This window comes from Puma concolor, chromosome D2, assembly GCF_028749965.1.
Source record: "Puma concolor isolate L17-30 chromosome D2, mPumCon1.1.hap2, whole genome shotgun sequence".
NCBI lineage: Eukaryota > Metazoa > Chordata > Mammalia > Carnivora > Felidae > Puma > Puma concolor.
The window spans coordinates 33003769-33028564 of record NC_141677.1 but is presented as its reverse complement, the minus strand read 5'-3'; the positions used below and the strand labels follow the sequence as shown (position 1 = coordinate 33028564).

Sequence of the window (24796 nt, the reverse complement as noted above, 5' to 3'; positions counted from 1 at the left end):
GACAGGTTAGTCAGGTAAACCACGAAGGCGTGAAGACAGAGTCTTCCAGAAGCTGGTGACCAGCGCCGATTACACCAGGCTCGATTCTAAAGGTTTTCTTTGTGTCAACACCATTCCACTTGCCGCACCCAACAACCACACGCCCCGACTGTCAGATGCGAAAATGAGTCAGGGTCAACTTGCCCATGGTGCGAGGGCAAGGAAGTGGTGAGGACCCAAACCTAGGCAGGCCGGCTCCAGAGCGGAGACTCTCAGAACCGCTTGGAGACGCGACCAGTGTCTAAAGGGCATCTGGCTAGCTGGCCACCTGTCAATGATGGAGCCAAGATGCGTGTTGAGGTGGCCATTTTTCCAACTGAGGCTTAGGAAGAAAGTGAAGTGGCCAGACCAGAGGCCAGAGTGAGGGGCAGAGTGTGGTCTGGGGTCTCGGATCTCCAGCTTTCTGCCCCATGCATCCTGCCCCGCAGCTCAGGCACGTCTAGGCAGGACCCAGAGAGGGTTATGGCAGAGCAGGTATCAGGACTGGAGGCGCGGGGCCCCGGGGCCGGGCACCGCAGGGAAGGAGTTGAGCATCACAACAGACTGTCCAGGCAGCAGCAAACAGCGGGAGGAAACACGTTCATTGACGATCTGCCACATGCTAGGCACTTTTACCCACAACCCTGGGGCTCATTTAACTCTCGCAACCGCCCCGAGAAGCCTCTCGTTTCAGAGGTGAGAAGGCATCAGCAAGACTGGGCCAAAGTGCCCAACCTAGAGGTGGTAGAACCGGAATTCCCGCAGTGGTCTGGGTGCCTGAAGCCTCCGACTGTCCAGTCCCTGACCCCACGCTGCAGGCCTGGAGCTCTCTCTCACTGGCAGTCAAGGGCAGGGAGCATTTGGGGTCAAGCCCACGGCAGCCTAAGTTGAGGTGGTCTCTCAGGCTGGCGCTCTTGAGTCAGCCTGTTACACACACTGTGAGCCCTGTTGCCACTCGGCCTACGTGGGCTTGGGTGTGTGTGTGTGTGTGTGTGTGTGTGAGACCAGTGGTGCCAGGCGGGCTCCGTGGCACAGTGGACGGTCACGTTCCGGAACTCCTGATCATCCCCTTTACGGACAAGGAAGTGCGGCACCAAAGGCGATGCGACTCACGTAGCCAGTGCCTCGTGGGGCTGGGAGCAGGGCTTCCTGACTTCCAAACTTCCTACAACCCTGGGTCCACAGATGGGTGGTGCAGCAGCAAGCAGCCACGCTGGGGTGACCTCAGCAGCAGGTGCGGTGTGGCAGAGGAGGGGCCGTGGGGACCAGAAGGGCAGAGGCTGGGGACCGGAGTGGACCGAACCGGGAAAGGCCTGGAAGCAGCCCAAGGTCCTGTGGTGGGGCCCGCAGGGACCCAGTCCAGCAGGGGGCCCGGTCAGATCAGTTAGGCCAGGGCCGGTGCCAGCGTTCTGGGCAATACATCTACTGGGCGTGACACTCCCACCAGGCCACGGAGTGAGGAGGAGGGGAGACGGGTATGAAGAACCAAGGAGAAAATCAAGGTTCAACCAGGGGAGCAGGAGAGCAGGGCAGGCGAGGACCTGAGTTTAGGAAGGCCTAGGTTTGAATCTTGTCTAGGCCACTTAGTTAGTAGCTGAGTGACCTTGGGTAAATTACTTAGCCTTTCGGAGCCTCACGGTGTTCATCTACGGATGGGAAAGTAATTGGGGTACAGTGCCTGACGTAGGGCAGCACTGGGCCAGGGGTTCTGGGCAGCTGGTGGCAAGGCGGCCCTGGACCCTGGGTCTGTGGCCAACTGACTACTCCCAGCCTCCACCTGCTGTGGGGCCGGAATTCGTTCTGGGATCCTGCCAGGGTCAAAGATGAACTAGGAAGCGGGCCTACCTCGGCCGTGGGTGAAAGGCAGCGGTGACCCGGGGCCATGGCCCTGACAATGCTGTCACCAGGGAAGTGATGACGGAAAACAGATAGATAGGTAAGCCTGGGCTGTAAATTTAGCCTCCACTGGAATAAAAGCGCTCAACTGATTTTTGGCCTCTTTCTTCTACTTGGGAGGTCTCTATAAAAGCGTTACATTGTCTCAGAAGCCGGGGTCCTGCAGTGACCTCTTCCCACATCACATCCAAGCTGATTAAGGGGCCCCAAATCTTCTCCAGGGAGCACTGGGCCGAAGACAGCAGAATGAAGAGTCTTTGCTAATAATATCCCCTCTTGTAGGAACAAGCATGTTCTTAGAAGCACCTGTCACCGCTAGATGAAGAGTCAGCTAATTTAGCTGCCTCCGGCTTTCTTCGTAGAATAAAAGGAGGAAAGTGAAGCTGTGCATGGTCTGGAAGGTATACAAAGGCCTGCACTAAAGGGGCGCCTGGGTGGCGCAGTCGGTTAAGCGTCCGACTTCAGCCAGGTCACGATCTCGCGGTCCGGGAGTTCGAGCCCCGCGTCAGGCTCTGGGCTGTTTCCGATTCTGTGTCTCCCTCTCTCTCTGACCCTCCCCCGTTCATGCTCTGTCTCTCTCTGTCCCAAAAATAAATAAACGTTGAAAAAAAAAATTAAAAAAAAAAAAAAAAAGGCCTGCACTAAAAACTGGCACGTGGGACTAAATCAGAGACTCTTAGGCAAAGCCAGCTTCTTGGGGACTCCCCCACCCTCACACTGAAAAACCCCCTTCTCCTTAGCAAGTTTCGTTCACTCCCCCAAAGCATGTGAACTAGTCCCACAAGCCTGATGGGGTCACGGGAGACTAACCCCATGAGCTAGTATAGTGACCGGGGACAACGGGGTCTGAACGTCACCGTCTGCCCTTTTGCAGGGCGATGCCGCCTTTGTCTCCTTCCTCCCTGCCCGGGAAGGAATGACCCTTTGTGAAATGCCCACTAAAGTGGGCAACAAAGACCAGTGAGCAAAAGTCTGGGTAACTCCCACCAGCCAAGCAGCAGCCGACGCCTCCTCTGCCACCCCCCGGCCCCCCCCCCCGCCCCCAACCAGGAAGCTGGCATGTCCCCCGTGCCCCCAGGGCTGCATCCTTGCAGCCGGCCACCCTCTTGCCCCCGGCACTCCACACTCATTTCACATCACGTCCCTAACAGGGACACCGCTTCGACTTCTGAGAACTAACTCCCTCCAGTTGAGCCCCCACTACTCGTTTGGGCCAAGGTGGTCCCCATCTCCAGGCTCAGAGACCGCTGTTCCACTTGAAAACAGACATGCCACCCACCTGTAACACACCTGAGGTCGTGATGGGTCACCACCCAGACCACTGCCCCAAACGACCACCAGCGTTAAAATCGGTGAAAAAAAAAAAAAAAAAAAAGGGAGATTTCAGGCTTCTGCAAGGGGCGGGAAGACGGGAGAATTTATTTTTAGTTAAAAAAAAAATTATTTTTTCAAGATACCAAGTTCCAGAAAACCTTTCAAGGTGTCTGTTTTAATTCTCTGGCTGAAGAGAGGGAGTGCGTACTAGCCTGAGCCGGTGGGGAACAAAAGCTGCTCCCACCGGGTGGATTACCGGCTGCTTCCCCGGCCGGTCGGCTGTCTGTGGGACACCAGGGCGCCCGAGCCCTTCGGAGAAGGAGCGGGCTGATTTATGGCTCTCAGGATTGCTGCTTCTTGGGGTGCAAGCTCTGCTCTCTCTGCACGACTCTCTCAAGAAAGAACTCCTGGTCTGGTCTAGTTCCTTTCTCTCTGATTCCCAAGCCAGCCCGTTCCCCCAAGGAACAGCCCTGCAGAAGCCCTCGAGGAACTGAAAGAAATGTAAATTGTAAGTTACTACTGGTGTCAGAAGATCGTGTGGGGGCCACACAATCTGAGGGTCGCCTTTTGAAACAACAACTTCAAGATACCCAGCTCTCTGGGACAAACCAGGCCAGAGTAGCACCGAGCACTGCTGGTCAAAGCTTCAGAGCTGTACTGATGTGAATACTAAGTAAATCTATGAAAGCCAGAGGGGCCGATGGCCCCACTCGGGACACCTTCTGTCCTTCCAGCCGAGGCTCTACCTCTCTGCCTGCTCCGTGGCTGTGGTTCAGTCCACAGGGGCCTTCGAGGAGACGGGAGGGAGAGAAGAACCAAGGGAATACACCTCCCGTGGGTCACGGTGGGCTGGATACGCCCCCTGCCCCCCAGCCCTGGCTGGAGGTAGAATGATCTTCCTATTTCTGGGATATAAAACACAACCCCTTAGGATTCCTACACCCACTCTTCAAATATTCTCAAATTATCCAATTTGAGTAAGTAGGCTGTTTCCTGCCAAGACCCCAACTAATACAGCCACCAATCTGGCTTTCATTGAATATCCAGGCATTTATGCCCTTGAACCAATGGCCTTGACATGTTGTAAACACGGACATTTAAAAGACCCCACCCTGACGCAAGCCACAGACCACTTTAAGGATCCTTGTTTGAAAACGCAGGCCTGGCATCCTCAGTCCCTAGCACAGGGATGACTTCCGGAGGCCCAGTTTAGGGAATGAAGGGTTCCTGGAAGGCCTGTCTTTCTGGGGTCCCCCGCCTGGTTGGTGGGTGCACTCTCACCCACAGAAAGCAGGGGTCCGCAAGGCCTTGGGTCTCGGGCCTGAGAACTGGCCGTTCCAGGGGATTCCCATTCCCCCCTCCGGCCCCGGATAGGGAGGACTGGCAATTGTCACATTTTGCTGTCCTCTGGAGGGAGAAAGTCTGGGACAGGCAAAGGGCCTGTGGTCCGGTTTCGGCACTGGCCTCGTTAACAGCCCCGAGTCAACACTGGCAACAAAGTTCCGAAGAGGCTATGAAACAAGATGGAATGTAACCAGCAGCTAGAAAAGGGCTGGGCGTGCCCAGCTGCAGCTCTGTCCTGCACGCTGCCCCAGCCCGGCCCGGCCCCCGCTCCCCATCTCCCTGAGGCTCCCGAGGGTCACACGGCACCGAAGTCCTTGCCATCGCCCCTCTTTAGATGAGGTGCACGAGCAGGGCAGAGCAGGCCGAGCCGAGTACCAAGCCCACGCACACGTAAAAGGACATCACCACCCCCGTGGCCTCGGCCAGCTCCCTGGGCACGATCTTGGGCCCGTACATGAGGGCCAGGGCGCTGAGGTAGCCATTGCTGAGCCCCAGCAGGGAGGTGAAGAACACCGGGTAGAGGTCGGACCGGAAGACCACCGTGTGCAGGTGGACGCGGGGCTGGTAGTTGCAGAACACGAACAGGGGGATGAAGCAGGTCCGGAGGAGCACCAGCCCGGGCAGCACCTTACTTCTGGGCCCTGGCGCCTGAATCCAGGCCGTGACCTGCCGGCCACACAAGTCCGCGAAGTTAAACAGGAGGAAGGTGGTGAGGGGGACGAAGAACGTGGTAGTCCACGGTGAGCCCGAGTCCTTGTCCAGGGACTCGATGTTGGTGGAGATGGCGGGGAAGACGAGGCCGGTGATGAAGAAGAGGTAGATGATACAGAAGCCCAGGCCGGCTGTCTTCTTCAGGATGGGGCGGAGGGGCGGGATCGAGGACGCGCCGGATCCAGGGGCTGCCGAAGGGGCGCTGGGGTAGTCCTGGGGTGGCTGCTCTTCACTGGGAAACACACAGGCCGGCCAGACAGGCCTCAGGTAGAACCTGCAGGGGGAGAGGGCTTGTGGTCAGAGGGCCCCTGAGAGCAGGGTCACCCGGGATTTCCAGGGACAAGGTAGGTCCCCTGCCTCAAGCCTAAGCCCCAGATGGCCGGCAGCCTCGGGATGCCCTCCGATGATGTATGTATTTCGGGTGGCCAGAGGGGGGCCTGCACAGTCCCCGGCCTGCCTGTCCTGGTGCTGCCCGAAAGGCAGGTGACCGTGCCACGAGCAGGGACGGAGGAAAGCAGCAGTAATCGCCACCTGGTGAGCCATTGGTTTTGGTTTGCTTTGGAGAAGAAATGGAGATAAAATAGCATTATAAAATATCAATTTTTAGGGGCACCCCGGTGGCTCCGCTGGTTGAGTGTCCGACTTTGGCTCAGGTCACGATCTTACAGCCCGTGAGTCTGAGCCCCGCGTCGGGCTCTGTGCTGATGGCTCGGAGCCTGGAGCCTGCTTCGGATTCTGTCTCCCTCTCTTCCTCTCCCCTGCCCATACTCTGTCTCTGTCTCTCTCTTTCTCTCAAAATAAAGAAACATTAAAAATATTTTAAGGGGAGCCCGGGTGGCTCAGCCACTTAAGTGTCCGACTTTAGCTCAGGCCATGATCTCGTGGTTCATGGGTTTGAGCTCCACGAAGGGCTCTGTGCTGACAGCTTGGAGCCTGGAGCCTGCTTCGTGGATTCGGTCTCCCTCTCTCCCTGCCCCTCCCCCGCTCGTACTCTGTCTCTCAAAAAAAAAAAAATTAAAAAAAAATTTTAAAAACAATGAAAAAAAGTTTTTAGACTTATAAAAATAACACATGCTTCTTGCAATGAACCCAAATAACACAGAAGAAAAATGACAAGAGTAGGATGAGAACTTCCACCCTGGGTCTCTTTCCTTAGAAGCACCGACAGTTTGGGGCGCCTGGGTGGCTCAGTCGGTTGGGCGGCCGACTTCGGCTCAGTCGGTTGGGCGGCCGACTTCGGCTCAGGTCATGATCTCGCAGTCCGTGAGTTCGAGCCCCGCGTCGGGCTCTTTGCTGACAGCTCAGAGCCTGGAGCCTGTTTCAGATTCTGCATATCCCTCTCTCTGACTCTCCCTGTTCATGCTCTGTCTCTCCCCGTCTCAAAAATAAATTTAAAAAAAAGTTAAAAAATTAAAAAAAAAAAAAAAAAAGAAGCACCGACAGTTAAAAGCCTGGAGTCTATTGTTGTTCCATGGGGGTGCTGACACCCCCCTCCCCGACACACACCCAGTTCCTAGTTCCATTTCTTTCTTTCTTTTTTTAATGTTCATTTATTTTTGAGAGAGAGACAGAGTGTGAGCGGGGGAGGGGCAGAGAGCAAGGGACACACAGAAGCTGAAGCAGGCTCCAGGCTCTCAGCTGTCAGCACGGAGCCCGACGCGGGACTCGAACTCATGGACTGTGAGATCATGACCTGAGCTGAAGTCAGACGCTGAACCCACTGAGCCACCCAGGCGCCCCCCTCGTTCCATTTCTTTGAAGCGAAGGAAAGTGGGATCAAGCTATACACGTTGTAAAACTTTCTGCAACAGGACCATTCCTAAATAAATTTTATAGGTCGTGTATATAAATACATTATATGACTGCCCGAATACGCACATAACCGCAATACCTAAATGCGTGCACATAGTTGCGTTAAGAACAAGATCTGGTGGGGGGCGCCTGGGTGGCACAGTCGGTTAAGCGTCCGACTTCACCCAGGTCACAATCTCGCGGTCCGTGAGTTCGAGCCCCGCGTCGGGCTCTGTGCTGACCGCTCAGAGCCTGGAGCCTGTTTCCGATTCTGTGTCTCCCTCTCTCTCTGCCCCTCCCCCGTTCATGCTCTGTCTCTCTCTGTCCCAAAAATAAATAAAAACGTTAAAAAAAAAAATTAAAAAAAAAAAAAAAAGAACAAGATCTGGTGGTTTGTCTTTACCATGAAGACGCGTGACTCGATGTGACTCGATGCCTCTCTGTTGTGTAGCTCACAGTAATTCGTTGTATAAACATACAATGTAACTGCTCCCCTACTGGTGGACATTTAGGTTAGCTCCATTTTCTCTACTGCAAATACCAGTGCGATGAATAATCCTATACAGACACCCTGTGCATGTATGCTCGTATTTCAGTAGAACAGATTTCTAGAAGACGACCTTCTGGATCAAAAGGTTTGGACCTTTAACATTTTGATAAGGTATCAGGAAACTGCTCGGCAAACAGGTAGGAACAATTTATCTCTGCGCTGTCCCACTCCCCCGCCCTATCGACAGTAACCTGCCCCTTTAAATCGCTACGCGATCGTCTGTCTCTGAAAAAACTGACCACGATTTGTAATCATTAGATGAGTTTACTGGTTTTATCATCTGGCTCCTCCAATAGAAGACAGCTCCCTGGGGCAAGGACCCTGTTTGCCTGTTTCCAGCTAAATCCCCAGGCACAGAGTGACCCTTCAAAACACAATTGTAACTAATAAGCCTATACAGGTGTCTTTCCCGCCCATATCCTCAACACTGAATATTATCAATATTTTCGATTTTTGCTCCTCTGACCAGAGTAGAAAAGGCTTGGGTCACCTGGCCTTGCTACCTTGCTGTGTGACCTTGCCCGAGTCACTCAACCTCTCTGGGCCTCAGGTGTCTGAGAGCCAGGAGCCATAGGCTGAGCGCGTGATCGCACCTCAGACCGAAGGCCTGGGGTGGGGTTGGGAAAGCGGTAGTTTGGTGGGTGGCTTGGTGGCGGCTGGCTTTGGTTTCAGCCCTACTTCTCTCTCCCCATGTGACCTTAGGCCAGGTACTCCCCTCTCTGGGCTCAGTTTCCTCCTCCGTAGCAGGAGGAGCGCTGCAGCCATGAGCTTCCGAGCGTCCTGCGGGTCCACCCATCCTAAGTGCCTACAGATGACAAGCGAGTTGGCGGGACGGTTCCTCCTCCGAGTCACATTTCCATGCGGTGCTGAGCTGGGCACTGCGGCCTTGAACTCTGTCTTGTTTCACAACCACTATTTAGGGAAAGGAGTTTTCTGACTTCCCCCTCTACTCAGCAGCAGGTCCCAGCCTTAAGTCCGTTCCGGGGAAGGTCCACGCCAAGTTCCCCTGGCCAAAGCCCTTCCTCATTAAGTTCTTTCAGATCTGTCTCATGTGCCCCCTCCCCCAGCCAGCAGTCTCCCACACGGCCCTGCGGCTCCGTTCCTCCTGGGGCAGCACCCATGGGCTCCCTTTTAACTACGAGTTAGTCTGAGCAGCTCCAGGAGCACCGGTGTCTCCAAAGCCCCCTCCTCAGATGCGCTTCTGTCAACCCAGAAGTCTTGACCAAAGTTTTAGTCAGCAAAGAAAGAGAAGCTTCCACGGGGCGGCGTAGCCCTTGGGCGTTCCCTGTCTCACAGGCTCAGCTGGAAAGGATTTTGGCCTGCCCACGTGAGACTGGAAACGAGGGTGACCCACTGTCTCTGCTGAGACTGCCCTGGTTTTAGCACCGAAAGCCCCTCATCGTGGGAACCCCTTCCGTCCCGGGCAAACGGGGAAGCCTGGCCACCGCAATGGAAACAGACCCGGGTGAAGCACCGTGAAACAGGACACAGGCAAAGAGCAGGGGCCCTGGGAGGCTCCTGCCTTCTGTCCACTCTGTGACTCGAAGCAGCAACGAGGTATCAGGCAGTGTGTGTGGTGTTGGGGACAGTGAACAGCCAGACCTCAGGGATCACAGGGACGGTGCCGTGCAGCACAGCTAGGCAACTTCTGATGAAGGGCCCTGAAGGTGCTGCGGAGGGGGTGGGTAGGCTCATGGGTCCGTGGCCACCTGGGACACCCAGTGTGGGGGCGCTCGGTCCCCATTCATCCCCGGGAGGCCACTGAGCCCTGCTGAAGTGATACCGGTCCTCCAACTGGAGAAAGAAACATGTGCCTCGGCAGACTCTGGTGAAGGCAGGGGGCCCTGGGGGTCACCGAGGAGACTTTCTCAACGGGACAGGAGGAAGGCGTGCGAAAGACCCTCGCAGTCACAAGCCGGGGATGCGGCATGATGTGGCGCAAAGGGCGCAGCTGTGGAAACAAATCCGGGTTCAAATCCCAGCCTGTGACCCACCAGGTGGGCAACCCGGGCATCTCTGTTAACTTGCCAAAGCCTCAGTTTACTCATCTGTGAAATGGGGGAGGGCAGTCACGGCGGCACGCAGTTGTCGCACACGATGAACGAAGAAAAGAAACGCGTGTAAACTGCTTAGCTCAGTGCCGCCACACCAAATGGGGTCCTGTGGAAGGGCTCTGCCAGTTCCCACACCGTGGGGCCACCGGCTGCTCCCCCAGCCTTCGCTGCCTCGGTTTCTTCACCTAGAGAATGGGCTAGACAATTCCTGCCATCTCCTACATGAAGATGCCTTGAAAAGCATAAAAGCCGAGAAAAAAAGCCGAGAAAAAAAGCCGAGTTAAGGGTTGTTTTTAAAAGAACAGCAGGAAGCAAGCAAGAAAGAGGAGGAGGGACGCCTGGGTGGCTCAGTCGGTTGAGCATCTGACTCTTGATCTGGGCTCAGGTCATGATCCCAAGGTGGTGGGATCGAGCCCCGTGTCAGGCTCTACACGGACTGTGGAGCCTGCTTGTGATTCTCTCCCCCCGCCCCCTCTATCCCCCTTCTCTCGCTTGTGAGTACGCTTTCCCTCTCTTAAATAAACAAACAAATAAATTAAGTTGGGACTTGAGAAAGAAAACAAAAAGGGGGAAAGAGAGAGAGAAAGCGTGAGAAGGACGGAAGTAAGGAGAGAGGTGCCGCAGGGTGGAGAGAGGCCTGGGAAGACAGAGGATAGAACGCAGGTTTGGAGTCGGGGTTGAGTCCTGCTTCTGCTGCTGGCCGGCTGTGGGCCTCGGGCAAGAAATTCAGCCCCTGGGAGCCAGGTTTCTCGTGTGCGAATGGGGACGGTCGTGATAAAGCGTAGTGCCTCACCCTACGAGGAACAGGTGCGTGAGCCCCAGATGAGAGATGGCCCGTCAGGCCGGGCCCAGCACAGGGCAGAAGCCAGCGCGGGCGCTGGGCGAACGGAGCTGGTTTTCATCGTGATCTCCCCTCGGTCCCACTCCCGCCGCCTGGCATCCCCGTCCGAAACGTGGCAGACCCCGGCCGGGCGGGGAGGCGGGGGGCAGCGCAAAGCCCACCGCCCGGATCCACTGGCCCGGCCGATGGATGGGACAAGTACGAGCCGGGGAGAGCTCGGGGCTCCAGGGTGCGGCACCGCGCGAAACCCACACTGTCTCTGCCCTCGGGGCGGGGGGGGGGGGGGGAGGCTCCCACCCCAGCGGGGCGGCGGGCAGGAAGAGAAAACAAAGCGGACACCCACTCGGAGGGCGGAAGACCGCAAGCGCATCACTGAAAGGCGGAAGCCGGGCCCGAGAGGAAGGCGCGGGCACAGGCGGGCGGGCCTCACCTGGCGTAGTCCAGCCGCGGCAGCAGCAGGCAGAGCCCCACGCACAGCCCCAGGAACACGTCCGCGGTCAGGAAGAAGGCCAGAGTGCTGTCCGTCACCTCGCTGGACGCGGCCAGGTCCACCAGCAGGGCCACGGCACTGATGGTGCCCCCCATGGCTCCTCCTGTAGAAAGCACGAGAAGGTCGGCGTGGGTCCACCCTCCCGGGCCCGGGCCCGGCCCCTCTCTGCTCAGGCTTAAAGGAACCAAGATAAAAAAACTCCCCCTGCTGAGAGCCGGCTGCGGCCTCTCCCAGGATCCGAGTGCGGGTGGCCTGAGCACCCACCCTATGACCGTGTGGGGTGTCAGGCTCCCGGGCAGATGGCTTGTCAGTCTGTAAAATGGGGCTAATACTCGTCCTATCCATCACGGGAGGGCTGGTGGGTATGTTGCACCGCCTGGCTGAATGGATGAGTCTGCCCACAACAGGGGATCGGGATACGGATTCTCAAGGAGGCAGGAAGGTGCTTCGGTGCAAAACGCAAACAGCAAGCCGGTCGGCGTGGGCACGGGCTGCTCTGTCATTGCCACACAGCTCTGATCAGGGGGCACTTTCCCGCCCACTGTTGCACAGAGCAGGAGTGGGGAGGGACAGTGTAGGGCCTCGCCCACACTCTGCCCGTACACCTCTGTGGCTCTGCAGGGAACAGCCCATTGCCCTGACGGACGACCCTTTCTCCCTAGCCTCAGGGTGAGCCTTCTTAGCCTGGGTGGGCCAGAGACTGGGATTTAAATTTTTTTTTTTTCAACGTTTATTTATTTTTGGGATAGAGAGAGACAGAGCATGAACGGGGGAGGGGCAGAGAGAGAGGGAGACACAGAATCGGAAACAGGCTCCAGGCTCTGAGCCATCAGCCCAGAGCCTGACGCGGGGCTCGAACTCACGGACCGCGAGATCGTGACCTGGCTGAAGGCGGACGCTTAACCGACTGCGCCACCCAGGCGCCCCCAGAGACTGGGATTTAAAAGGATTGCAAAGAAACGAAAGCTAGCACAGTCATGAAGAGCTCAGACTCTGGAACCGGAACACCTGAGCCCAATACCGGTTCTCCCGCTTCTGGCGGCGTGGCCTCCAGTAAGTCACTGAACCTCTCTGTGCCTCCATTTCCTCATCTGTAAAATGGGGATGCTACTCATACCCACCTCAGAGGGCTGTGGTGAAGATAAAAAGGGTTACTACACATAAAGCATTCAGAAGGGTGCCTGGCACACAGAAACGCCCTATCAATCCTCTCCGATTCCCAGTTAAGCGTTCGGCCATTTCCTGTCCCTCCTACATCAAAGCGGCAACAACAGGGTAAACCCCTTGCCAAGAGGGAGCCAACTTCCGAGAAGCTGTAATCCCCACCTGGGTGTTTTGTAAGAAATGGAGCTAAACTTCAGTAAGACACTTCCCGGCTGCCCTGAGGAAGAGATCTTAACATCACTGCCTATTGATTTCCCTCTCTCTCCCCAACTTGTAGGGAATTTACAATATTATCATCAACAACAAACCAGGCCTCGGGGAGCTCATCTTTCATGACTCCCTCCTTTTATCTCATCAGTTATGGAAATACATGCAAATGAGGGGTTTAAGAAAAACACCAGTCCAAAACAAATGAATTGTTCCTCAGATGCCAACACACACAGAATTCACAGATGGGCTCCTCTGGACGAAAAGCGATGGGGGCCGGTGGGGTGGGGGTGGGGGGTCTCTGGGAGACGGGGCCACCTCCGATTTTCCAGGGGGAGGGACACCCGATGGGGGCGCCACAGAGTGATGATACTGGCTTAGGGCCCAGGGTAATTAATACTGAAGCCTGTGTACCAGAATTCTCCACTTTTTCAAAAACGGGCTTTCTGAAAAATTCATAGGAGAGTCCCCTTTTCTAGAAGATTCACAGGTGGCCAGCTGTACCTGAAAGGCCCCTTGCAGGATGGAGGGAGAGGAGGGGACAAGGACTCCTTTCGGAGACTCTGGTGACAGAAGAGATTACATCCAACGATCAGGGCCATTTCCCTCAGGCTAGGCGGGTCCTTCTTGAAGCACTGCTAGGGGCTTATCGATTGTATTCCAGAAACTTAGAATAGGGACTCCTGGGTGGCATCCGACTTTGGCTCAGCTCAGGTCATGATCTCGTGGTTCCTGAGTTCCAGCCCTGTGTAGGGCTCTGTGCTGACAGCTCGGAGCCTGGAGCCTGCTGCAGATTCTGTGTCTCCCTCTCTCTCTGACCCCTCCCTGGCTTGTGCTCTCTTTCTCTCTCTCTTTCAAAAATAATAAATAAACATTAAAAAGAAAGAAGGAAGGAAAGAAAGAAAGAAAGAAAGAAAGAAAGAAAGAAAGAAAGAAAGACCTGGCAACGGGTCTCCTTTATTTTCCTTTAGGCCCCAGGATTTCCCGGGATACAGCCAAAAGCCTAATCTGATGGCGAAAATGGCAAACAGACTTGAGCTCACGTCTGAACTCCGATCTGGTGATATGAACACCTCTAGTGGGTGAGTTGAGAAGGGCTCAGAGGCTCAGGAGGCAAGGTGCGGATCTATTAGTGATGTCTGGCACTGGCATGGGCACACTTGTGCAGGGTATTTGTCATCCCTGCCACGTACAGCCTGGCATGATTAATTAGTGGACACAGAGCAGATTCTTCGTGAAATCCTTCTCGGGTGGGCAAATGCTTACGGCATTCCCTCACACAACAGGGACGTGCCCAGACACCGAACAGGGCAGCTGGGCCCCTGGTTCTGCCTTAAGGGATGGTATCTTCTGCAAAAGCACAGATTCTTACTGACCCACCTCCTTTTTATCTTGTTGGGACATCTGAGCGAGGGAGCAGAGCTGCCGAGGCCTGGACACCAGGCTTAGGATCAGCATCAAAGTTCAGCCAGAGGGGTTGGCCCGAGTCACACGTCTGCGTCCCCAAAGGATGCCAGAGTTCAAGGTTAATGGAGGTGTTTATTTGCTAGGCAGGCTATCTATCGGCTGCTGAGAGGCTGGGTCTCGTTCATCTGTGAATCCCTGGCACATAGGTCTTCTATAAAATGAGAAAGGAAGAAAAGGGGGAGGAGCTAAGAGGAAGGAAGAGGAAAGACGGAAGGGGACAGAAGGCGCAGGGACAGGGAGGAAGGGGAGGAAGGGATGCGGTCCCAGGAGGTGGCGCTTGGTAGGCACACATTCTTGCCAAAATTGGCTGAAACTGGCTTCCTCCCGCCTGCTCTCCTTACAGGATGATTTTCATGTTGTCCCACTGTCACACGTGGGTCTGTGTCCTCTCCCCTCAAATCCAGGTGGGCTCGTGGCTACGGTAGACGTGGCCCTAAATGGCTTCCTCGTCTAAGTCATGAAAGGAAATGATGCTTCTGCCTGGGTCTCCGGGGATGCTCACTCTAGAGACCCAGCAGGCACCATGCCTCGGGGAAGCCCACCGCCGTCCCCGCCGACTCCTGCCCAGATCACAGATGTGTGGGCCAAAGAAATGACCGTTAGTGTTTGAAGCCACTAAGTTTTGGGGTGCTTTGTTACTCAGTACCAGATAGTGGACACACAGCTAACAGTCGTTTCCTTTTCTGGAAGGACCACTGCATGCTCCCCTCTGCCTCCCCCCCCACCACCACCACCACCGCGTGACTCCCAGGGGGCCCGACTTCATCCGATGCCCGGAGCCCAGCTCTCACCTGATATCAGTGCCTGAGAATTCCTCATGGGGAAGGAGCCAGTCATGCCGAAGACAGTGCTACTGAAGACAGTGGACGTGCCGCTGAGGATTGCCATGCAGACAATGGTGACAGCAAAGAAGCCACTGGTCCAGGACGAGGTGTCCACCTTCACTAGCACGGTCATCAGCAAGAAGACGGCCAGCATGACGGTCAATGAGGCCAGCACACGGACACGAATCGGAACCCTGGAGTGGGGATGCCAGAAGCGGTCAGAGATCCCCTCGGGGCCTCCCACGCCAGACCAGGGTTGGCGAAGGTTCTCAAGGGAAGCAGGTGAGCTCAGTGGCTGGGACGGCCCACTCTGCAGCCTGGAGGCCTGGGCCTGAATCCTGCCTTTCTGGCTCACTGGCTTGTGGCCTTGGGTCAGTGACTCAATTGCTCTGGTTTTGGCCTCTGCGTCTGCATAGCAGGGAGGAGAACGGATCCACCCGAAGGGAGGCTCTGCAGAGGGGAGGGTGCAGAGTTCAAGGGCAAGTATCAGCTCAGGGAAGATGCTCCTTGTCATCTTGCTTCTTTTCATCTTGCTGTGAGGTCCAAGGACAGGAGGACATGGGGGCTCTCGAGGCAAGTCCCCGCTCCCCCACGACAGGGCTGAGCCCCCACCGGCTCTGTCTAATGTTTCCACGGAGCAACCACCCTCTGGGCTTCCCTCTCCCAGAACTTAGCAGCGGGGGGGGGGGGGGGGGGGGGGGAGGAGGGGGAAGGGCAGAAAAATCATCATCCTCATACAGCAATCACCCAGTGAGTACTTAATTTGTGCTAAGTACTCTTCGAAATGTTTTCTATGTGCTGGCTTGCTGAATCACGCCAGCCCCATAAGACAGGCTCTCTCTCCTCTCCTGCACAGACAGGGAAGGAAACTGAGGTCAGAGATGCTGAAGAACTTGCTCCACGTCACTGGGCTGAGACCCCAGGAGGTCTGGCTCTAGTCTGCGCTCTCAGAATGACACTCTACCACGTCCCCGGAAGGAAGGAAATACGGGTGGTCCAGAACTGAAGGATTCTCCTGGGATGGTCTCAGTTGTCACGGGCAGCCACTGATGCCAGGCTCCTGCACCCAGGGCGGACCCCCAACTGAGTAGGGTATACACTCCTCCCAGCCCCCATCTGCCCAGACACTGCCCTGAAGGGAGAAGCAGAGAAGGCTGGCTCTCTAAGAAACTGCACATTTTTATTCCAGGGAGTATATCATCTAAAGGGGCTGTTTAAATCATCAGATTAGACTAAGCTTTAAGCCGGATTGGATGTTTGCTTAATTTTCCCGCTAACCAGTGGGTGAGGGGCTGGGAGAAAAGCCAGATTAGTTATACACGGGTATTTTTCTTTTTTTTTTTTTTAATAAAAAAGAAAGACCTGAAAGGTAAAAAGAAAAAAAAATACATATATATGTACATAAATAGGTGTGAAATGATGAGCACGAGAAGCAAGGATTTTTCAAAGTGCTTTCGTGGCCCCAGGCTAACTTGAGTTTTTTCTGATCCTCGTTCTGATCCTCGCTGGAGGGAGAGCAGGTGCTGCCTCTGCTTTGTAAGGGGCAGAGGGGAGCCTGAGAAAGCCAACAGGCAGTTCAAGGTTGCGGCGTGAGTCCGTGGGGAGCGAGGATGAGGACCCGGGTCTGCTGAAGCTCTGTTAACACACCTTCTCTCTGGTGTGTTCATTCCACAAATGTGTGTTGGGCAACTACTGTGTGTCAAGCGCTGTGCTGTGTGGGACAGACACAGGACAGACAAGGGTCAGTGCTCCATCGGGAGGGCCACAGGGCATCCTGGGCACGTCCAAGGGGGCACCAAACCCACCCTGGGTGTCACACAGTCTTTTGGCAGGTGCTAAGCTGGAGTGTAAGGTGTGTCGGGCTGTGAGCACACGCGTCTTGTGAGAGAGAGAGCACGGCACGTTCAGGGAACTGAAGTGGCCTCTGGGTGCAGGTGAGATTGGGGGCAGAGGCTGGAGAGAAGCAGAGCCCTATCCTGGAGGGTCTTGCCTCCCTGCTAAGTGCCAAGACTTGATCTCCAGAGTAGGGTATAGAGTTGGAGTGCAGGCTTTGTCTGCCAGCATCCCTTTACCCAAAGAACACTCTTCCTGGGGAGCCTGGGTGGCTCAGTCGGTTGAGCATCCAACTTCGGCTCAGGTCATGATCTCACGGTCTGTGAGTTCGAGCCCCGCGTCGGGCTCTGTGCTGACAGCTCGGAGCCTGGAGCCTGTTCCAGATTCTGTCTCCCTTTCTCTCTGCCCCTCCCCCGCTCACACTCTGTCTCTGTCTCTCGCAAAAATAAATAAACATTAAAAAAAAAGAAGAACCCTCTTCCCTGTGTGCCAAGTTGTTCTGGAGAGGTGGCCCGCCATATTGTCCACACTGACCCAGCCACAAATGATGATCACCCACGTGATGAGTGGGTCTGGGGTGACTGGAGCGTCCCATGCCACCGGTCGCTGCACTGGGTTAGGCACTGCGTGCGCTAGGCAGGGTCAGCCGGTCCTCCCCAGGACTGAAAGGTGGAGAGAAGTTCACTCTCTGCCATGACCGTGTTGGGGGCTGCTGGTTGCCACCTGGCCGGCTGCACGGAGAGAGATCACATTTGGGATGAAGCCAGGCAGACACACACACAGAGCCCAGGGATGGTGCAAGAGAAGGAGAGCCCTGGGGACGTACGCAATCTCCTAGATCCGACAATGTGATCCCTTTTCGGGTCACTACTGTTTATTACCAAGAATGCCAACTAGCACCAAAGAGGCACCTCAGGGTTGCTAGCTGGGGAGGAGCATGGTTAGATGCTCCACCCCTATGCCCTGCCTCTACCAGGAAGCAGGCTGCAAGTGACAGGTAATTAACACGCCCCAAGAGCAGCTTTCAACCAATGATGGGGAAGTGGGTGGATAAACACCCCAGCTCCCTCCCCCTCAGGTGTGTGCTCCACACTGGCTCCCAGAGTCCCCGGGTCCAGCTGGGTCACTCTCTATGGGAGCTGGTTTGATAGGCATCCTGTGTTAGCAGCCTTCTCCTTCTATCCCTTTTCTCCATTCTTCTACCTCTACTTCCCAAGTAAACTCCTCTCACTTAAATCCCTGTTCCAGGGGCTGCTCCTGGGGAACCCCAAACCAGGATGCATCTTCCCAGGGTCTGCAGGGGCCTCACCCTGGGCAGGAGCTGATGGGCAGCAGATGGGGCACTTGGGCCCCTGGGGGCCCAGAGAATTGGGTGTAAGTGCACACCAGGTGCCCTGGAGGCTGTGGTCAGGCCTTACCTCTGATGCTTGGGGTAGTTCCACACATTCGGCCTTGTCACACCGTGCCCCCCACCCTCTCCCAGCAACTGGAACTGCCCCAACACCCCAAAGATAAGAGCTAGCAAGGGCACACAGCCTGGTTCAACATAATGTTCCAGTTTACGGTTATAAATGTTAAGGAAATCAAGTGGAGAGAGAGGCTGCGGACCGATGCCAAAAAGCTTTAACATGATCCTTGGGGCAGGAAGAAGGCCCAGGACAGCCTGGGAGACATGAGGAGGACAGTGGCCCATCTTGTTCTCCCACTGGCCCAGGGTGGGCACAGGGCCCGGGAGGCACCGGTGAGCATCTAGTGAATGCACAGGCAGGCAAGGGCTACGGGCAGTGCAAGGAGGCTCTCACGCTGGGCCTAACCCCCCGTCGCTCTCTGCTTCTTGACCCCCTCAGCATAGCAGGGAGACCCCTGGGAGCACTCGCAGCCCTTGAAGCCAGCCTCGGAGAGCGGCCTCTGCCTCTAACCACCTCCTCCCAGACCCGGCCTAAGACGAAGTCCACCCCAGGAATGCTGATGGCACCACGGGAGCTTCTGGGGCCTGCCACAGCAAAGTAATTAGTTGCCCCAACGGGAAGGTTGCTTTGGAGAGAGCTGGGGGGGCTTCTCACCCAGCACCCCCGGGGGCGGGCAGCCGAGGGAAGAGTGGGAGACGAGGAGGTAAACGCCAAATTCAGGACAAGAGCAATGCAGTTCCCTGCTCCGCTCTGCTGCCCCCACAGGCCCCTCACCTGCACAGGCTTCCTCCTTGCCTGCGAATTACCTGCCGCAGGACCCTTTCTCCTCCTGATCCCTGATCCCTGGGCCCCAGGACCTCAGGGATCTTGCCTGGGGCTATTTTCAATGCCCATAAAGCTTTATGGCAAGAAGCCCACCCCACAGGCACTAAGGGGGGGGACAGGCTGGCTTCACCCTGCTTCTTCCACTTCGGCAGGGAGCGTGGCCCAGGGGACGGCGATGCCGTTAGGATTGTGGGGAAAGTCCAGGCAAATGTTGCCCCGGAGTCCGTGGTTCTGCTCTCGGACGGGGGGATAGCCAAGATGACTGCTTTAGCCCCGGGACCCTGGGGCAGGCCATGTTAATATGAGATTCTTTGAGAGGGCTGCCAGCTCCCCACCCCCTTGCTCATGAGGGCTCAGCACCCCAGGGGACTGATTTCTTCATAAGTCTCTCAAATGTAAATCCTCCTCATAAGTATTTATGATGCTGCAGATTTAACATAATAAAACACTTGGAGATTATGGATGAGCCAGTCAGAGAAAGCCAGGGTTCTCCAGGAGGGGAAGAAAGGAGACATTTCAATCTCGCACATTAAATAAAAAACAGCTTAGCCCCAAACCATCTTCCCACAACCCAGAAACAGACGGAGGCCTGTGAGCATTCCCCACACTGCCCTCGCCCTTCTGCTGGAGGCAGGAGAGGGGCAAGGGCAGGTCCTGGGGTGGGCTGGACCTTCTGGAGGGTGCCCTGTAACGCCAAGCCTTCAGAGCCAGCTCCCTGCCTGACCTCGGGAGGGTGGCTGCCTTGGCCATCCACTGTCCCCGCTACACACAGACCTAGACCTTCTTCACCACCTCCTTCCTTCCGGGTCTGCGGTGCATCTCTGGCTGTAGGGAGGGGCCGGCAAACTAGGAGGCAAGTGGTCCAGGGGTTCCAGGTACAGGTGTAGGGCGAGAAGGGTCCCAGTTCTCATCTGGCTTCACCCTGCTAATGGCCATGTGACCTCCGTGAGCCTGCTTCCCATCTATAAAACAAGGTAACAAGTTTCCAGCTCTCGGACTGTTGTAAGGATTAAAGGAGATAATGCTCGGGGCGCCTGGGCGACTCAGTCGGTTGAGCATCTGACTTCGGCTCGGGTCACGATCTCACAGTTTGTGGGTTCTAGCCGCACGTCGGGCTCTGTGCTGACAGCTCAGAGCCTGGAGCCCGCTTCGGATTCTGTGTCTCCCTCTCTCTCTGCCTCTCCCTGCTTGCACTCTGTCTCTGTCTCTCAAAGTTGAATACAAGTTAAAAAAAAAAAGTGCTAACTCCTCTTATTAGAGATTACTCTCCTAGATCCCTGTCACAGCTGGCCCCTGACACCACTGCTGACCCCTGTCCCGGGCTGGCTTCTGGCCTGCTAGACCTCACGACCACAGAGGAGGCACTCCCAGGTACGATGCCAGCTTGGGCCATCCCTTACTGGTCCTGTGGTCTTGGGTACATCTCTTGACTTTCACCTGAAAAGTGGCTAATGTCATGGCCTCCCTCCCGGGTCGCTGTGTGTCACCAGGTATCAACCCTTTGTTATAGTTCAGACAATGACTCCAGATCTGTCACTTGTACGAGCCTGGGCTATCCCTGCTGGACAAAACCGCATCCCTAGGGCCAGCCAGGCGAGTGGACAGAGAGGATCACTAGAGTCCTGAAAAGGAGGGAGTAGTGAGAGACCCAGGGGCTCTCCACCACGGCTGTCACCCCCTCTTCATCCTCCTCCTCCCTTTGTGTCCCCTTCCTTTCTTCCTGCTTTCCCTCCGGTGAGCCTCTGCCAAAGACACAGCTCTTCCCTCCAGGGGCTGGCAATGCTGAGGGGACACGTGGCCCTGCTCTGAGCTCCATTCCTCTCCCTCCTCCTGGAAGCGGGGCGGGGGGGGTCCTCTGGAGGCGGCACCCCACCTTTGAGGACACTGAGGGTAGCCCTGTGCACCAGGGGAAGGCACAAGGAGGCAGGTTAAGGGTCAGCTGGTTTATGATTGGGGTTGCAAAGCCCTCAGGCCATCTGGACCCCATTCTGCTTCTGGCTCTTACAGCCTGCACCTTGGTTGTAAAATGGTTGCAAATCCTTTCACTTTCCTTCTCTCGACAGGCGGGTCCGTGTCCCCTTGAAACCAAGTGGGCTTGGTGAGTGCCTTGACCGGCTGAGTTCAGCGTCAGTGCCACCATGAGGCTACAGAGACCTTGTAGCTTCTGCCTTGCTCTCTTGGAGCACCTGCTCTTTAGCCACACCATGAAAAATCCTCCTGCCTGAGGCCAACTTGCAAGAGACCACGGGAGGGGAGGGGAGGGGAGGGGAAGGGAGGGGAGGGGAGGGGAGGGGAGAGGAGAAGGAGACAGGGGCCGGCGAAGGCCCAGCAGCTCCAGCCCAGCTGTCTGCAACCACATGAGAGACACAAAGCCAGAGCTCCCAACTGAGCCTGATGACTCCCAGATCCTGAGCGATACTAACCACTGTTACGGTCTTAAATCACGGTGCTTCGGGGTCATTTTAGCGCAATGACAGGGGATTGGAACAGCCCCATAGCTTATGTTTGGAGAGACCGGTCTATCCAGGCTTAGCACACGTGAGGCACACGTGCTGCCCTCTCTCCTCCCATGCGCGGAGCAGACATCACCAATCAATCGCAGCACACTCCCTGCGGCCGGACCTGCCTCAGCGTCCTGTTCCACCCGAGATCCAGGCAGTCACGATAAATGTGGCTGCACTGAATGAAACTGATTGGCCATCGGTGAGCTAAGGTTTCAGTAGGCTGTGCCCAGAGAAGCCCAGGTCTCTGGTGGTAACTCAGGGGCAACATAGGCAGAGTAGCTAGGGCTGTTGCTCTTGTGAACCTAAATGACAGTGGATGGCAATAGTCCCCCAGTGGGACTAAGGGCCATGCTAACTTGCCTGGCTACTTCCTAAATCAGTCCTTCCTCCACAGCTCTCTCCCGGCCCCCACTCTAACACAGTGTCAGACGTTCCCCACTGACCCTCTGCGAGTGGTCAACACGTGAGCCGGTGACCCATTCCCCCAGAGCGAGAGCCACGATTGGGGGGTGCCAGCCTCTCAACTTCCCACGGGTCTCAGAAATGCTTGGGAAACCAGCCTCCCTTGTTCCCCAGCCCCTCCCAACCCCCCGCCGCCATCTACATGCTGTCCTTTGGTTGCTAAGTCTGCGGCCCAGGTAGCTGTTGACAGGCTCCCATGAGAGGGAAAGGAGGAAGACCCACGTCCCCACATGCCTCCTGCTGGCTGCTGACACCATGCCACGGCGTGTGGCTGGGAAGTGAAAGACCAGCTCCCCAGCTGGGCATCCCATCGGGAGGTCACGGATCTGACTTCTCCACCGTTACGGAGGAGTGTGGGCTGCCTGCCTCCTACTTAGGCCGCTGCCCTTGAAGCCGGCAGAAAAGCAGCCGCTGTGAACGAAAGGCAAGTGGAGACGCAAGGAGGTGAGGGTCAGGGGCTGGCAGAGAAAGGAAGTGGCCTACCTGTTGACGAGCAGGAAGTTCGCCATGAGGCACAGCACGGAGGAAACGGTGGAGGCAACGGTCAGGTAGCTCTCAAAGTAGTTCTGCAAGCACAGAAGCGAGGAGGCTGCTGATGTCACCTGGGAGGGACGGGAGGGCCCCACTCGAGAGCGGAGCCAGGGCCCTCCTGGGGGGCTTCTCCCCACTGTCTTCAGATACGACTGATGGATAAGTCTAGCCCAAGACGGCATGGGCCCACCTCTTTACGACCTAGGACCACTTACTCGGTCACACAACAGACGCCTACATAAGCTGTGCTAAGTGCTGGGGACACAAGTTAGGATAAGACATTGTCCCTGCCCTCAGGCCGCCCAATGCTCTGCAGCCCACACTCCCACCTATTCTTTTTTTGTTTTCCACTCCCACCTATTCTACGTGTCCATCCACAGGGGAGGCAATGGGGACAGGACTCAATTGTGAGCACGTATACACAGAAAGACTGTGCCCCACCGGCCTTCTTTGCCCACTGCCAAATTTCAGTTATCCAAATGCGTGTTGTGACCCAGCCACATTCTCATGTTCCTGCAACCAAGTCAGGCCTGTGAGAAATACACCAACCCTGGGGTGCCTGGGTGGCTCAGTCGGTTAAGCGTCGGACTCTTGACTTAGGTCCAGGTCATCATCTCACAGTCGTGGGATCGAGCCCTGCATCGGGCTCCTTGCTAAGCACGCTCTCTGTCGGTCTCTCTCAAAATAAACATTAAAAAGTTAGTTTAAAAAAAAAAAAAAAGACATACACCAAGACTGATCCCTGTAGGGAAACTTTGTTCCAACTCTGGATTTGCTTCCTCAATAGAGCTGCTATCCAAGGTCAAAGCCATTTTGGAAAATGGCTCCTAGACTGGCCAAGATGAGGACAAAGGGCATTTTTCTAGAAGCAGTTCTGGGTTATTCTAGACGAACTGTACATGAGACCACACGACAAAGAAATCCTGATTATGAAGGCTGTAGGGCAACTGTGTGTGTGTGTTTAATTTTTGTTAAGTTTATTTATTTATTTTGAGAGAGAGGGAGAGCGAGAATGAGCACGAGTGGGGTAGGGGCAGAGAGAGGGAGGTAGAGAGAACTCCAAGCAGGCTCCACGCTATCAGCACAGAACCTGACTCGGGGCTTAAACTCATGAACTATGAGATCACAACCTGAGCCGAGATCACGAGTCGGACACTTAACTGACTGAGCCACTTAGGCACCCCAACTGTAAGCGTTTTTCGAAACTCAGAGAACTGTCCACTCATCAGAGTAGATTTTACTGTGTATCTGGTATCTCTCAATATACCTGTCTTAAAAAAAATTAGAAAAGGCTGACAGATCTTGGCTTTGGTTGTTGTATGTTCCACCACGGACCCCAGGTTGGTAACGATCATGGGTTCTGAACCGTGGTAATAGATTACACGTGTTAAGCGTTTACTGTGTTCCGAATACAAGGGCTTTATATGAAGTATATTGTTTACTCTACAAAATTAAAAAGAAGCTGTGAGTATTCTACTCTGGAAAGCTCACCAGATTGACTTCACTGAGGAAATATTTTGAGTTACAAATGTGCCAAGCACAAAGGACAATGTGTGCAAAAGCTCGCCAACGTGCAAAGAAGTGTGGCGACTGTAGGGATCACTACGGAGAATGAGACATGCTTCTTGCCCGTTAAGAACGAAGCATCCCACTGGGAGTGTCGGATAGAGTGTGAAGGTATTTTCATCTCAAAACACCACAGGAAGAGATGTCAGAATTCTGTGGGTTTTTTTTTTTGCCAAGTCAGAGGTAGGAGCAATGTGTTCTATAAGGGGTTCCGGGTGGGGGGAGTGGGACCGGGAAGGCGGATCACGAGAGAGAATGGGAACAAGTACCAGTTTGGGGAAAGGTCCCCGAAGCGCTGGGAACGGAGTCAAACCTTGAAAGAGAGGGTCAGATCTGTCCTTTCTGGGGGAGTCTGACTGCAGCGTGGAGTCCAAGAAGGAAAGATATCATAACGAGCTCCTCCTGGTCTGCAACGGATTGTTCCACGGTCGCTTTTTAAGCCTGCAGAGTGCTTTGCGGTCTTTGAAATCTGCACCCTGAATATCAGGTTGTGGTGGCCTTGCAATTAAAATGATAATCACAGCTAGTGCGGTCCATCAACCATGAGCCTAAGAAATAGCCTTCCTCCTTTGAGGTGCTACCTCATTGTTCCTGCCCTGATGGGCTCGGTAGAGCCTGGACTGGTCCGAGGCACTCAGTCAATTACGTCTTGACACAGTGGCTGAGCCTACGTGAGGCCAGGCAGGTGGCAGGCGGGAGCCATGGAGAAAGGCCCCGAGGAAGAGACAGCTGCAGGTGGGGGCCAAGCCTGCCCCAAATCCGAGCCCCCGGCGAGGCTCCCTTTACTCAGTGGCTGCTCGCTCCGTGGCCAGTCTACAAACGGCCATCACATGGGATGCAGAGTCTCCGTCTTTGTTTTTTCAAGCAAGCTCAGGTTCCCTGAACATTTTAGGAACGGGGATTTTCTAGGTAATTGAACGTTCTGGTTTGTTGATATTTAAGCAGAAAATTATCCTTCTAATGTTGGAGAGGGTTTTAAATATTGACACCCGAGT

General features: G+C 55.4%; 1 protein-coding gene across 1 annotated transcript in view; it reads right to left on the bottom strand.

Moving 5' to 3' along the window:
* Positions 1-3303: 3303 nt before the first annotated feature.
* The window catches only part of SLC29A3 (solute carrier family 29 member 3), a 43902-nt gene continuing 22409 nt past the window's right edge, over positions 3304-24796 (bottom strand). Inside the window, exons 3-6 of the mRNA XM_086679915.1 lie at positions 22188-22270; positions 14639-14865; positions 10950-11112; positions 3304-5557 (exon numbers count right to left, since the gene is read on the bottom strand). Of these exons, the coding sequence (XP_086536041.1) occupies positions 4903-5557; positions 10950-11112; positions 14639-14865; positions 22188-22270 (1128 nt within the window). The 3' untranslated portion in view covers positions 3304-4902. The remainder of the gene's footprint in view (positions 5558-10949; positions 11113-14638; positions 14866-22187; positions 22271-24796) is intronic.